Source organism: Eretmochelys imbricata, chromosome 21 (assembly GCF_965152235.1).
Source record: "Eretmochelys imbricata isolate rEreImb1 chromosome 21, rEreImb1.hap1, whole genome shotgun sequence".
Classification (NCBI taxonomy): Eukaryota; Metazoa; Chordata; order Testudines; family Cheloniidae; genus Eretmochelys; species Eretmochelys imbricata.
The window spans coordinates 608,855-624,095 of NC_135592.1; the positions used below are offsets into that span (position 1 = coordinate 608,855).

Genomic DNA, 15,241 nt, shown 5'->3' on the forward strand with positions numbered 1-15,241 from the left:
GGGGATGGATCACTCAATCAATGCTCTGCCTTGTTCACTCTCTCTGAAGCATCTGGCACTGGCCACTGTCAGAAGACAGAATACTGAGCTAAAATGGACCATTGGTGTGACCCAGTATGATGATTTTTACGTACTTATCTCTCATTCACTGTTGATATATTGGTTCCTGCCTCTGATCAGCCTATGATACCAGCCTCCATACCACACTTGTTAAATGTTCAAACAAGCACCTCTATGCTTTCTCCCATTCTGCTCCTCAGTTGAGGGGGGGAGCTCCCCATAAACATCCACAAAACTACTGAATTATCTTTTCAAGCCTTCCTTAAACTCCTCTTTTAGGCAATACAACCGCCCCCCCCCCCAAAAAAAAAGCAATACAAAAAAACCCTGACAACAATTAGGTTGCTGATGTGCTGAGACCACTGCCTATCGTTCTGACCATGTACTCACCTGTTTGTTTGCCTTTCTCCATCTATTTCTTGTCTTATACTTAGAGTATAAACTATTTGCAGGCAGGGATCATCTTTTTGTTCTGTGTTTGCACACTGCCTGGCATAATGGAGTCCTAGTTCATGACTAATGATGCTAGGTGCTATGATAATACAAACAAACGAAAACTAATAGTAAGAATTTGTAGATACGAGTTAAATCCTGGTCCCAGTGAAGTCAATTGGAGTTTTACAATTAACTTCTATGGGGCCAAGGTTTCATCCAAAGATTTTTAATTTTCCCTGATATTTGTGGATCTATTTACGTTCAGAGATCAAATTATTTGCCTTTTTTTCCCTGAAGTTTTATTTTTAGGCTTTGAAGCCTCTGTACTATTTTTGGAGCAACTGAGATTAATCAAATACAAAAAACATATATTGTTTTAAGTTACTCTGTGCAATTTTTGTAAAAAAGGAAGTTCTCATTAAATGAAGAAGGTGTTAGTCCTGACAAGAATAATTTGGATAATTCTCTGCTATCTTAATATGAGTAACATTTTTGCTTTAAGACCTGTTTGGTGCTAACTTGACTACTGATGAACTCATCATTTTATGGATAGGCATTTAGTGTAACACTTTCTTGAACTTTTTTCAGATTAACCGTTTAATGACATTTGGAAAGTGTGTTCATAGTAATCTGAAAGAACAAGTCTACATATAGCATTTATTATAAAACTAGATTCCTGAAAAGCAAAAGAAATAAGATTTAAATCAATATTGTTAGAAGTTCAACACTTAAATGTTTCAATACTGTTACAAACTGAAAAACAGGCTACTGCCTCAACCAACTACTTTAAAAGAATATTTGTAAAGAAAAGATCAAAAGAACAAAAAAAGAAGTAAATTCAAATATAAGTACTCAATTAAGTGAATGTAGTTCAACAATCTCAATAATAATAAAACAATACTCTTATGGATAAGAGACTGCAAAAAAGAAAGTAAATTTTAAAAGAACAAAAACTGAAGTTATTTAAATGACTTCAAACAATTTTGCAACATATTTTTCCATTTTAACACACCATACATTATTTTTTCCTATCAATTTTCAAAACATAAATGGGCCAAATTTATTCCCAGGTTTATGTTTTATGATGGTGTAAACTCAATGTGAAAAGTCCTCCAGAGGAGGAGGCTGTGGTGGAACAAAGTAACCACAATGAAATCAACAGGAGTTCCACAAACATAGCTCTTCCAGGATTTAGCCCTAAACCAGTAATATGCTGCAAGTGTTAACTGTGTAGGATTAATACATTCTACTGTAAAAGATTTTACATGAACAGAAAATTCATAACTGATTGCTCAGGTTTAATGTTAGGCAAAGAGTTTTTCAGCTTCTTTCATTTTTTTTTTCCTGTCCATTTTAGAAACTGCAGTCCATCCAGTCTCTCGCATCTTTCTCATAGCTGTAAGTTTCAGTGCAGCACCAGGAGACTTTATGGTTGACAGACTTGGTATCTAAGAACAAAAGTAAAACTATCCATTTATTTTTGTAACAAAATCTTTCAAGTATGTAGTTTGATATGAAGTAAAGTTAAGAAGATACCTTTTTTGGTGTCATAACACATAAGCGAGAAGCTTGAGGACAATTTTTGTACAGCTTTTTAAACATTTCTTCCTCTGAGACTATGTTCTTAAATGAAAAAGAACGTTATATAGTCAAAAGACATCAACTATATGTTTTCTATGCTACCATATTTATTAACATTCCATCATGAAAAAAGAATGTTAAAAAATTACTACAGATCCTGATGAATTCAACAACATTCAGTCAAATTCCAGAGATATTAGAATTTAGTGCAATTGAAACGATTAACTGAATATAGAATAATGTTTCTGTAGACATGCCCTGATCATGTTCTAGAATTATTGATTATGTACACAAACGAACAATCTGAGTTACTTCTTAAATATACACACACATACATATTTTTATTTTGTACAGTATATGATATCCCTGAAAGGTAGACACACATTCTGAGATACGGCAAAGAATGTATACAGAATAAACAGTGATAGGTGCTATTCATTTTGAAATTTTTACCAGGAGGTCATTGTGTTCTGAGCTATCGGAGTGAGTATCCAGCTCTAAAAGTACTTTTCTTTTTTTCTTCATGTCTTCTTCTGAAAGTGGATTCATGCTTTCTCTTTGCAATTTATATTTTGGAGGAGTCTTCACAGTATATGTCTGGGGGGAAAAAAAAACAACAAAACATTTAAGATTATGTTGTTACACTAATTTCATAAATAGAGGACCAAATCCAGAGCAGAGTACAGAGTCTGAGTTGTATCGTGATCTGTGGAATTGGAGTCAGAGGGCCCATGTTTTCATGATCTCTCCTCCATAACAGGTACTCCTGTAAGGACAAAGACATTAGTGAGACAGAGTGGACTCAAGGAGTCGTGAGAGCCACAGTGGCACAAAGTGATCTGAAGAACAAGAGCCATCTATGAACCAGGAGACAACACCCAGAGCGAGCGTACAGAAATACACAAATTATCACATAATGACAGAGTACCATCCGGAGGTCACACCAAGAGGGCAGAGACTCGAAAGAGAGAGCGAGTTTGCTAGACTTGATAGCAGGGAGACAGAGATAGATCACTTCTGGTGTGGCTGCCTCTTGAGGAGGCCAAACTATCTCAAAGACTATGCAACCAGAAGATTCTGTGGTAAAGACAAGACTTCAACTCAACTATGTGCTAGCAACCTCTGGTCCAGGGGATACAGGATAGGGGTCTGGGTATCAATTATTTATTTTTAATGATTATATTAAAAATTAATCATAATAAGTGGAACTGGAGTCAGAGGGCCCATGTTCCCTGCAGGGATTGTTATGGAGGGGACACCAGGAAAACAGGGAATGAGAGGAGTTGGGCTGGAAGCAATGAGGTCACATGGACAAATCAGTGCTTAGGGTTTAATAAAGTTCCACTTGTTCAACTTAACCTGCATCATGGGTGGCGGCTATCGCAGGCCAAGGGAGGCTGAGCCTCCCGAAACAGCCCTGCATGGTGGTCCAACCCATGCTCTGCCCCCAGTCCCCTTACTGCTGGCACTCCTCCCCCATGGCTGGGCTGGGGTGAAGAGGGGGAGCAGGCTGCGGCCCGGGACTCTGAGGCTGCACTGCCCACCCACCCCCAGCACTGGAGTGCTGGGGGCCACGCTGCCTGCCCACCTGGCACTCTGGGGCTGGGGGCCATGCCACTGCAGCACTCTAGGGCTCAAGGATTTCCCTACAAGCCCCCTAAATTTCCCCAACACCCCCACAGTTACATGGAGTGTTGCTAATTTAGTCGTTGGTTGGAAATTTGAATAGATAAAATAATATACAGTATATGAGAAAATACTTGTACCTGAGAAAGCATAATGGGTTTGAAAAGTATGAACAATGTCAGTGCATATGTTTCGGCTATATTGGCCTACCTAATAATTTCAAATTATGATTTGTAAGCCAGGTCTCAATGCACTCTCCCCTGACAGCTAGTAATGAGCCAGGGGTGTGTGGAAAGGCTTCAGGACCAGACTGTATTTACACGAACACACCTATTCTGCCTAGGTATCCAGCAAACAGAGCTGTGTTGCCCAAATGATCAATTTTGGCTGGTGCTGGGTTACAAATCACATTAGTATTGAATGTGGGGGTCATGAAATGTTGTTATCCTTATTGTATAAGTAAAGGGCAGCAGAACTGTACTTAGCCTGACTGATGAGGGGGTCTCCCTCAGTGCTTACTTTGTGCTATGGCTTGACAGGGCTGAGCCCCAGCACTCTAGGCTTTGCAGCTCATAGCCCTGGGACCTCTGGGCTTGCCACACCAGTTATGAAAATAACAAATTGCTTGAGCCCCAGCACCTCTTCCATTACAAATTAAACACTGGTCGCCCTCAACTGAACTGCACTCCCTAAGCAGGAGGTTTGGATGTCATATTCTAGTGAAGAGAGAGCATGATGGTGAGGCACAGGTGTTTTGCTTGGTGGTGTGGACTCTGCCTAAGAGCCACTATTTGACCTGCCCTTCTCTCCTGTTTAGAGATAGAACTGATTAGGCTCCCGTGGCATGGTGAACTAGGTCTGGAGGCCCCCTGCTGGAGGCCTTGTGGCCCTGAATCATCCTGCACCAGTATATAGCAGCAAGAAGTCCTCCTGGCAGCCTAAGGTGGCTGCAGAAAAGCAGCCAATCAGAGGGCAGCTGGAGCGATCAATAAAGGGCCAGAAGGGCCACATAAAACACAAGTGCAGCAGAGCAGAGCCTCCACTTGCTGTGTGGAGCTTGACTAGGGAGGGCCAGGTGCCTGGCTGGCTAGACAAGCAGCAGGCCGCAGGCAGCTCACTGCAGAGAGCTCACCAGACAGAACTCAGCCCAGCTAAGGCTGCCAAAGACCAGGTGCCTGGCTGGCTGGATAGAGTAGCAGCAGGACCATGAAAAGGCCAGTGCGGGTAGGCTAAGCCCAGGGGGACTGAGCTCAGGACCTGGCCAGACCAGGATAGAGTACCAGACTGGTTTCAGACTGAGCCCAGGGAGGCCTGTGAAAAGGACACCAGCTGAGGTTACCAAGATGGGCCCCAGCTGGGTGGATGAAAAAGGTAGAGCCTCAGGGAAGAAGCCTTTGAGCTATGGTCTCATACCAGGGCTGAGAAAGAACTTGGACTGTATACCCCGGAAGGGGGGGACAGCGCATGCGGCTCGGCTGGAAGGCTGAGGTGCCAAAGACCATCTGAGAGAACCAGCGGCCAGGGGGTGCTTGTGAGGGCAGGCACCAGCCTGACGTAAGACCAGAAAAGAAAAGCAGGCTCACACCTAACCAAGAGAAAGAGGGCCATCCGGGAGAGATGTGTGTTTTCAGGCACTATTGGCCAAAGAAAAGGGGGCGTCGACCCTGTTACAGCTCTATAGAGAATCTTTTGGTTTGTTAAGTGACCACTAGAGCTGAAATCACTGATAATCAGGTCTAAGTGCTTAGACCTGCAGTGGCATAGTGTTTCTGTGGAAGAGACAGCCCAGCCTGTATTAGCAGCAAGGTTTCCCCACTGAGAGCTGAAATCACTGAGAGCTGGGTGGAACCTCGAGAGACCGACTTGCAGAGGTCACAGTGGCAGGTGGGCAGCAGAAGGTGATGGTACAGGGACATTGGGGACAGAGTGGCAGAGTAAACAGTGGCGTGACAAACAACAGTGGCCAGAGCATTTGTTTGTTGGACTCTGTTTTAGTGACTTCACTCACGAATGCTAGATTTGTGACTGGGAAACTTATATAAATATACGTTTCATAGGCCAAGATTTTTAAAACGCATTTTTTACCAAGGTCTTTATCTCATATTATCACTATCTCAAGAGGTTATCATCCTGGGGAGTTTCTGTACTAAACTTTATTATTATAATTAATTTTCATGTAAGAATGGCCATATTGGGTCAGACCAATGGTCCATCTACCCCAGTATGAGGTTACTCCCCTTGTGCAGTAACTGAGGTTCTTCGAGATGGTTATCCCTGTGGGTGCTCCACTTTAGGTGTTTGTGCGCTCCAGCGCTCTGAGTCAGAGATTTGCAGTAGCAGCGCCTGGCTGGCCACTCCGAGCAGCTACCCAGCGCATGCAGCCAACCGCCCCCCCAGTTCCTTCTCTACACCAGAGGATCGAAGACAAACTCCGAAACAGAGAGGAGGATAGAGGGTAGTGGAGCATCCACAGGGACAACCATCTCAAAGAACCTCAAGGTGAGTAGTGTCCCTGTGAGTGCTCCACAGGGGTGTAGAGCAGTGCCCCTCTTTGGAGGGGAGGAGCTTCGGAGTTAGTTAATGCACAATAGATAGCACCGATCATCCGAAGTAAGCATCAGCAGCTGAGTGTTGCTCTAAGGTATAATGTTTGGAAAAAGCATGGACTGATACCCAGGTAGCTGCTTTACAAATTTCAGAGATAGGTACGTCTTTGAGAAAAGCTATTGATGTGGACATAGCTCTGGTAGAGGGCATGTGAAGTCCGGAAGGAGGTTCCAGATCATGGTTTTGATAGGATAATCTGATACAGTTAGAGATCCATTTTGAGAGTCGCTGTTTGGAAATGGTTTGGCCTTGGGAACGTTCTGTTGTGGATACAAATAATTGGGATGATTTTCTCAATATCTTTGTTCTTTCTATATAGAACGCAAGTGCTCTATGAACATCCAGCATGTGAAGGGACGCTTCCCTGCTGTCAGCATGCAGCTTAGGGAAGAATACAGGTAAGTAGATGTGTTGGTTGAACCGGAAGAAGGAGGCAACCTTGGCTATAAATCTGGGATGTGGACGTAGGATTACCTTGTCCTTGAGGAATATGGTATAGGGTGGGTTTACCATTAGGGCACCCAGCTCTCCCATCCTCTTTGCCGACATGACCACCACTAGGAAGGTGACTTTCATGGATAAGTTTAACAGTGAGCAGGTGGCTCGAAGGGTTTGCCCATGAGAGTACGGGGAACAAGGTTGAGGTCCCACATAGGGGTCGGGTCCCTCAGTGTGGGATAAGAATTCTGTATGCCTTTGAGAAAGCGTTTTGTTCGGGGGGGAAAGGGGGGCCAAGACAGTGAGTCCATCTACTTTAGAGTGGTAAGTTGTAATGGCAGATAAGTGCACTCTGAGTGAACTAATGGAAAGGCCCAATTTTTTGAGCATCAGCATGTATTCGAGTATTGTGGGTTGTGGTGCCAATTGTGGGGTAACTTGTAGGTCTCTGCACACATATGGAAAAGCGTTTCCACTTGTGCGCGTATGATTTTCGCTTAGTGAGTCATTGGCTGTTCAGTAAGATATCCTGTACCTCCCTGGAACAGCATGCCTCTAGGTTCGTCATCCATGGATTAGCCACGCCTTGAGATGGAGAATTGGAATGTTGGGGTGGTGGAGGCGTCCCATGTCAGTAGGTGATGCACAATGGGAAGGATCTGTGGCGGTCTTGTGGCCATCTGATTCAGGTATGGGAACCACATTTGTCTGGGCTATGTTGGTGCAATTAGGATTACTCTGGATTTGTCCTTCTAGATTTTAAGAAGTATGGGGCTCCATAGTGGAGTTGGGGGGAAGGCATACCTCAAGAGGGCTTCCCATTTCATGAAGAAGGCATCCCCCAGGGAATTTTGTCCAAGTCCTGCCCAGGAGCAGTATTGTGGGCATTTGGTATTGTGGGATGTTGCAAAAAGGTCTATTGAGAGAAAACCCCATTGCTGGAATACAGTTTTCAGGATTCCTGGGTCCAGCTCCCATTCGTGCATTTGCGAGAAGTTTCTGCTTAGGTGGTCTGCTGTGACATTCTGGCTTCCCGGAAAGTAGGCTGCGATGAGATCTATGTTGTTGAAGATGCACTATTCCCAGAGGTGAACTGCTTCAGTACAGAGCAGGTAAGATCAGGCCCCTCCCTTGGTGATTTATGTAAAACATAGTGGCCAAGTTGTCCGTGAGGATCTGGACAGTCTTGTTGCACACCAGGGGCAGAAAGTGGTGGCATGCATTTCGAACCGCCCTGAGTTCTAATAGATTTATGAGGAGGGTGGATTCTGCAAGGGACTACCAGCCCTGGATGGTATTCTTGGACAAGTGTGCTCCCCATCCCACAAGGGAAGCGTCCGTGGTGATTGTTACCAATGGAGTGTGTCATTGAAACGGAACACCTGTGCAAACATTCGTTTGTTTTGTCCACCAGGTGAGTGAGTCTTTTACCAAGCTGGGCATTGTCAGTCATCTGTGGATGGAGTACATCTCGTAGGTCGAGGACCGAGAGCCAACCTCCTTTCTCCAATGCCGGAATTATGGTTGCTAGAGTTACCATCTTGAAGCTCTGTGTTCCAACAAACTTGTTTAGCTTGCACAAGTCCAAGATGGGCCTCTATCTGCCTGTTTTCTTCTGGGTGAGAAAGTAGTGTGAATAAAATCTGCTCCCCCTATGCTTGGCAGATACAGGTTCTACAGCACCTAGTTGCAGGAGGTGGTTTACTTCCTGCTGTAACAGGTCCTCATGAGATGGGTCCCTGAAGGGGGATGGGAAAGGGGCGTGGGTAGGCAGGATAGAGGCAAAAGGGATATAATAGCCCTTGTGTATAATTTCCAGAATGCACTTGTCTGATGTAATGGCTGACCAGACCAGGTAGAAAAGTGTTAGGTGGTCCCCACCTGGAGGGCTGGAGGTTATGAGTAACTTCAGCAGCGGAGTATGTGGGGCTCTTGTGTCCTCGACTAACACTTCTAAATGCTTGTCTGGAAGTGGATGGTTGAGACGTTGATGATTGCTCTGGGGCTTGTCAGTGTCTCATCTGACATTGTTTGCAGTGCTGGTCATAATCTCTGAGAGGTTGGGCATATGGGACAGTGCGGAAGCGTTGGGTATAAAATCTGCCCTGTTTCTTTTTGTTCCCAAGGGGATTTATTCCTAGGGTTTCTTTATGTGGCACGGGAATCCTTGAGAGTTTGTAAGGTTGCATCTGTGCCTTCCATGAATAGTTTTTGACCTTCGAAAGATAAGTTCTCTACTGTTGCCTAAACTTCCTTGGGGGAAGCCTGAAAGGTGGAGCCAGGACGTCCTCCACATGATTTTGGATATGGCGATGGAGTGGGCTGCCGTGTCAGTGGAGCCCAAGGAAGCCTGTAAGGCTGTTCTGGCAATGAGGGAGCCTTCTGTTATGTTAGCTTTATATTGTTATTTTTTAATCTGTTGGAAGATGTTCAATAAAAGTTGTCATTTGTGCAAAAATGTTGCATGTGTACTTGGCTAGTAAGGCAGAATAGCTTGCTATGCGAAACTGAAGGGTCGCTGAGGAACAGGCCTTCCTGCCAAAGAGGGCTAGGTGTTTCCAAGCTTTATCATAAGGGGTGGTCCTAGCCAGATGTTGCTTTCCGCTTTGAATAACTGCCTCCACCACCAATGAATTAGGGTTAGGGTGGGTGAACAAAATCTAGGCTGGGACGTAGTACTTCTTGTCTGATTTTTTAAAAGAAGGTGGAGCTGTAGCTGATGTCTGCCAGACAGTTTTTGCTGGATCCATGATGGCAGCATTGATGAGTAGTACAATCTTGGCAGTAGGAGATGTATGGCGAATATCTGTCAGCTTATGCTGTATCTCCAGCAGCTCTGCCAAAGAAATGTCGAGGGAGTCAGCCACTCATTTAAATAATTCCTGGAAGGATTTAAAGTCATCGCCTGATGTGGGAGAAGGCGGCATTACTGTTTCGTCAGGAGACGAAGAGGAGATGTGGATGGGTGGGATGGTGTCACCATCTGGTGGCTCTTTAATTGCTTCTGCTTCCTCCTCGAGAGCTTCTGGGGAAGCTGGGGCAGAAGGTGAAGGTGATCTCTGTGATCCTGGTATTCTGGACCTGGATGGGTTGTAGGGCTGTATGTTCTGGGTTGTGTATAACGCCCAGGGGTCCCAATATGGCCAGTTTGGTAGGAGGACCATGAGGGGTGCACCCATTGCGGAGGTTGCCATGCTATGGACTGCTGTCGTGAGGTTCCAGGTTCGGCTGAGGAATGGTGAGGGGTGTACATTCCTGTCCCCACTTCCTCCTCCTCATTGCTGGAGAGAGGAGGGGCTGAGCCAGCAGGGGTATTAGTCAGGCTTGGCCCTGGTCTGGTTGGGGTACCATCAGTATCGAAGAGAGGCATTCCCGGAGTAGACGTGATGAAGAGGTCTGCCTGGCTGGCTAACTGCTGTGGCACAGGTAGGCTCGGTGCCGACAAAGGAGGCATGCTTTCGTTCAAAATCACTGTGATTGCTGCCGGTGCTGTAGACTTGCTGCAATCTATTAGTGCAGCAGGTGGTGCTATTGCGCTGCTTGGTGCTGAGGTAGCAGGCTTAGCTTTGTTAAATGTGCCTGCCTTAGAGCTAGACTGTGTGGGGTCTTGTGCTCCTTGGGCCGTCCCAGTGCCTCTCGGTCCAGAGCTCTGAGTGCTGACAGTACCGGAGCAGATTTGGCGGTCGGAGATCGCCTTTACTGAGGTGATTCTCGCTGAGGTGAGGAGTGGGACCTCTGGGACTGGGTCCTTTGCAGCTGTTTTTTGAAGAGGATCCCATGTCCGATGCCACCGCGGGTGAGTGCTGGCAGGGAGGGGTCCTGTGCTCAGGATCAGAAGCAGGTCGAAGGGATTTCTCCATCATCCTAAGTTTTAACTTGAGATCCCTAGCTTTTCTAGTCTTCACTGTCAGCTTTTTGCAGTGGTGGCACTTCTGTGCGACGTGTCTCTCTCCCAGACAACAGACACACTGCAAGTGACCGTCTGAGACTGGTATTGACAGTCTACAGGTCAAACAGCGTTTAAAACCTGGAGAACCAGGCATGTCAAAGAGGCTGTTCACAAAGAAGGAATGGGAATAGTCCCTTCCAAGTGCCTCTGGGCTGTGAGGAGGATTTCTGCCAGAGGATGGGGGGAGGGAGAAGGGGGGGGGGTTTCAATAGAGAAAAGATGAAGGAAGAAGTAAGTAAATAAATAAAGGATAAAACTACAAGGGTTGAAGTAAAGGAATAGCAAGGTTTTTGAAGGTGCTTTTGTTGTTCCGAGCGAAGCCAACGGCAGTAGAGAAGGAACTGGGCGGTGGTTAGCTGCACACGATGGGTAGCTGCTCGGAGCGGTGAGAGACGGCTGCTGCGCGTGCACGGCCAACTGGGGCACTGCTACTGCAAATCTCCAACTAGAGGCGCAGCGGTACACAAACACCTAAAATGGAGCACCCATAGGGACACTCCTCAAAGAAGAGCCTGTCTTCTGACAGTGGCCAATGCCAGGTGCTTCAGATGGAACGAACAGAACAGGGAATCATCGAGTGATCCATCCCCTGTAATCCACTCCCACCTTCTGGCAACCAGAGGGTAGGGACACTCAGAGCACCGTGTTGCATCCCTGCCCATCCTGGCTAATAGTTATTGATGGACCTAACCTCCATGAACTTATCTAGTTCTTTTTTTAATCCTGTTATCATTTTGGCCTTCACAACATCCTTGGCAAAAAGTTCCACAGGTGACTGTGCATCGTGTGAAGAAGTACTTCCTTTTGTTTATTTTAACCTTGCTGCCTATTAATTTAATTGGGTGACCCCTGGTTTTTGTGTTAAGTGAAGGGGTAAATAACACTTCCTTATTCTTTTTCTCCACACCAGTCAAGATTTTATAGACCTCTATCATATCCCCTCTTAGTCATCCCTTTTCCAAGCTGAAAAATCCCAGTCTTTTTAATCGCTCCTCATATGGAATCTGTTCCATACCCCTAATCATTTTTGTTGCCCTTCTCTGTACCTTTTCCAATTCCAATACATCTTTTTTGAAATGGGGTGACCAGAACTGCACACGGTATTCAAGATGTGGGCATATCATGGATTTATACAGTAAAAGTGGAGGAGCTTGGTTTGCCAAACTGATCAGCAGAGCCAATACTGACAACCTACATGAAAAGGCTGCAAAACAGCATGTCTCTGGACTGCATCAACATGCAGAAAGCCTTATAAGCCGGTCACTGTCAAAGCCAATTTTAGAAGTACTTAATAAGGCTGTTAAGAATGTTGGAGATACAACTCTGTTTATGTGAACTAACACGGCTGTTGCATCATACTTTCTATTTAAGCAAGAGATACCACACACTGCAAAGTGGAGGTTCAATGTTAAGTGCATTGTCACTTGTTAATCCTGAAATTGGACACTGGTTCCGAACAAGACTGGCAAATGCTCACTATCTTTCTGTAAAAAAAACTCAGCTGACTGTCTAGAAACATGGGTTGCAACAGTGAAAGACTCGGCAATTGAACAAGTGAAGAACTCTCTCACCATATTCAATAAATGTGCATACGTGGCTGATAATGCACCAGTGCAAATAGGCATTAAGTATTAAATTATTGCGTATGTTATCTTGATGTCCGTGGTAGGCCAGTAGATGCATTCTAGATGTTCAAGTTATAGAATATACATCAGCTGCATCTGTGACATCTTAGAAAAGTTAAACGCTTGTAAACTGAACCCCAAACAGATGGCTGCTTGTGCATTTGATGGTGCTACAAACTTCTCTGCAAGACACAGTGGAGTACAAGCTTTGCTCAGAGAAAAGTGTAACCCTAATCTCTCCTATACACATTGAAGAGGCCATCTCGTCCAGCTAGTGCTAGTACAAGCTGCAGAATCTTCAAAAGACATTAAAAAGCCATATATTTAATGGCTTTGTTATACTCTTTTTTTTCCAGCAAGAGTCCAAAAGGACTGAACATCTTGGAGACAAATAGAAGATACACTGGGACTGAAGTTCAAATTAGTCCAACCTGGGAAAACCTGCTAGCTTTCTCATGAGCGATCTTTGGCTGTTGTCTTAAAAATGACTGAAACCGTTATTACTGGCTTTGGAAAGTATCTACCCAGATAGGCCAGATCTAAGTAGTGAGACTGGTGGACTACTTTTGTTACTAAGTTCAAAGAAGACTATCACCATTCTCTTTCTTGTAAGTCTACTGTTAAAACCACTTGGGTCATTAAACAATGCCATCCAGGCATCTGCTACAACAGCAGTAGATCTCTGTCCAGCAATAGAAGCTAACCTTGGATCAACCAGAGAGATATCCATTGAACACGTACTGGAAGAAGCAAAGACTTTAGTCCAGAAGTTGACTAATGAAGGCACTTATATTTACTCCTTAAGTGAAGAGGACAAGAAGTATTTATTAAGACAGCTGAAAAAGTACACAGACTTGATTCTTACAAATCTACAATAGTGATTTCTGGATTCTACTAACTTCTACATAGCTATTACAGATGCCTGTCTTATAAAACACCTACAGTTGTGTAGAGTGAGGCGCTATGAGTAATGGGGCTGCTATGTGATCAAGACAGAATAGAGAATTTTGAACAAAGAGTGGAATATCATAGGACGAACGATATTGTGGTTCAACCCAATCTTTGTGCTTTGTTTCCTGGGATGAAAGAAGTAGGAATTCATCTCTTGCTACTCCCAGTCACAACAGCTACAGTTGAGAGTTCTTTTTTCTCATTGAATAGAATTTTGTATTCTGAAAGAAGTCGCCTTCTGCCTGATCATGAGCATATCATGGAAGTAATAGACACACAAGACAACACCAAAGAGTTGTGCAAAATTACAACATGAAACCAAGAAGGATGTAGATGTAGTGCTTCATAGTAGGCTTGAGTAGCCAACTTTAATTTCTGTGGTGATTTTAAAACATGAGTTAAATCAAATAAAATGGTCGTGAAACATTTTTCAGTTTTTACTATGGTGCCATACAGCCCACCTTCGCCCTCACAGTCCTACCCTTGTCAGCCCTCACCCACCCGGATATTCCAGGGCTGCGGGCTGCGCGACTGGCTGCCCGGCATTCCGGGGCTGGGGGCCGCGCTGCCTTGCCCGCTCGACTGGAGCTCTGGGGCTGGGGGCCGTGCTGCCCACTTGCCCCCAGCAGTCTGGGGGTGGGAGAGCTGGGAGCCGTGCCACCTGCCTGGTGCTCCGGGTTGTGCCACCAGCCATCTGGCACTGGAGATGCCACAGTTCCCACCTGCCTGATGCTCCCGGGTTGGGGGTGCTCAGGCAACCTGGGGCTGGGATGGGGAGACCAGGGGTGGGCAGGAGAGGGGCTCTGGGCTCCCCACTTTGTACTGCAGAACTATACCATGACCACAGAAGAAGGGTCTGGATTTACCTCAGTGTGTACAATATGAATACATAGTTAACACTTAACAAATAATTATTCAGAAGACAGTACGCTAACACTTAACCACTTTGTTCTCCTTCATGTTTATTATTTATTAATTATTATTATGGTAAAATTAAATATATTCTAAATTTGTCAGAAGAGGAGAAAAGGGTTTTAGATTTCTTTTCTAAATAGTAGATTTTATTGTTGATTTTAAATTCTTATAGATGTATTCAGCATAAAAAGTTGACCTTAGTTATTTACATATTTGAATTCTATTAGTTCAAATGCTGTAAAAAATGCATGTGGGTTTCTCACATTTTAGAAAGAGCCTATTTTATGGCTATGATATAACAGCCATGAACACTGCATGGCTGTAATAGCATTACAATCTAACTTTATTTTTATTTTTTTGGCGCTGTTTACTAGAAACATTTCTGCTGTGCAGGACACACAGCACTTTTCCACCAAGATTGTCAAAAAAACTCTTGTGACAATAATTAAATAAAGCCTCACAACAGCCCTGTAAAATGGGTTTTGCTAGCCCTATTTTACGGATGGGTAGACTGAGGCAGAGATGAGTGAACTGACCTGTCCACGATCACACAACTAGCAAGAGTTAGGAATAGAATTTTGAAGCCCTGTTCCTTTTTCAAAAACTTATTTTCCCTAAATATCCCCCAATATATGCACATGAAAAATACTCTAAATTTTTTTAACCTATGCTTTCTTTAATCAAAAGTGAAAAAGTGTCTCTGGAGACAATTAGATCAGCATGGGCCCTTAAAACAGAGTGAAAGGTGTATTTTCAAAAATAAAAAAAAATAAAAACATGGAAATAATATACTACCCCATAAGCAACAGACCTTTAATGATGGAGTGACCAAGACACTTTTAGTAGGTGTCCAAGAAGACATTTCTTTGTTTTCCAATTTGTTCTCTCTAAAAGATGTGAAATTCTGGGATAATTTTTTTTTTAATTAACTGATGCAGAGGCAAGCGTTAAACTGGTTTTAGGAGTCTCCATAAAGGATGTTTGTATTGTCTAAAAATAACAGTAATAAATTAAAATATATTAAAAATCAACATCATATTAATAAATGCCAACT

At 44.2% G+C, this 15,241-nt stretch overlaps 1 protein-coding gene across 1 annotated transcript in view; it reads right to left on the minus strand.

Annotated features, from left to right (window-relative positions):
• Nucleotides 1–1,799: 1,799 nt before the first annotated feature.
• SYCP1 (synaptonemal complex protein 1) overlaps nucleotides 1,800–15,241 on the minus strand; it is a 67,561-nt gene continuing 54,119 nt past the window's right edge. The window contains exons 30-32 of the mRNA XM_077839332.1: nucleotides 2,530–2,673; nucleotides 2,032–2,118; nucleotides 1,800–1,943 (exon numbers count right to left, since the gene is read on the minus strand). Coding sequence (XP_077695458.1) covers nucleotides 1,800–1,943; nucleotides 2,032–2,118; nucleotides 2,530–2,673 — 375 coding nt within the window. The remainder of the gene's footprint in view (nucleotides 1,944–2,031; nucleotides 2,119–2,529; nucleotides 2,674–15,241) is intronic.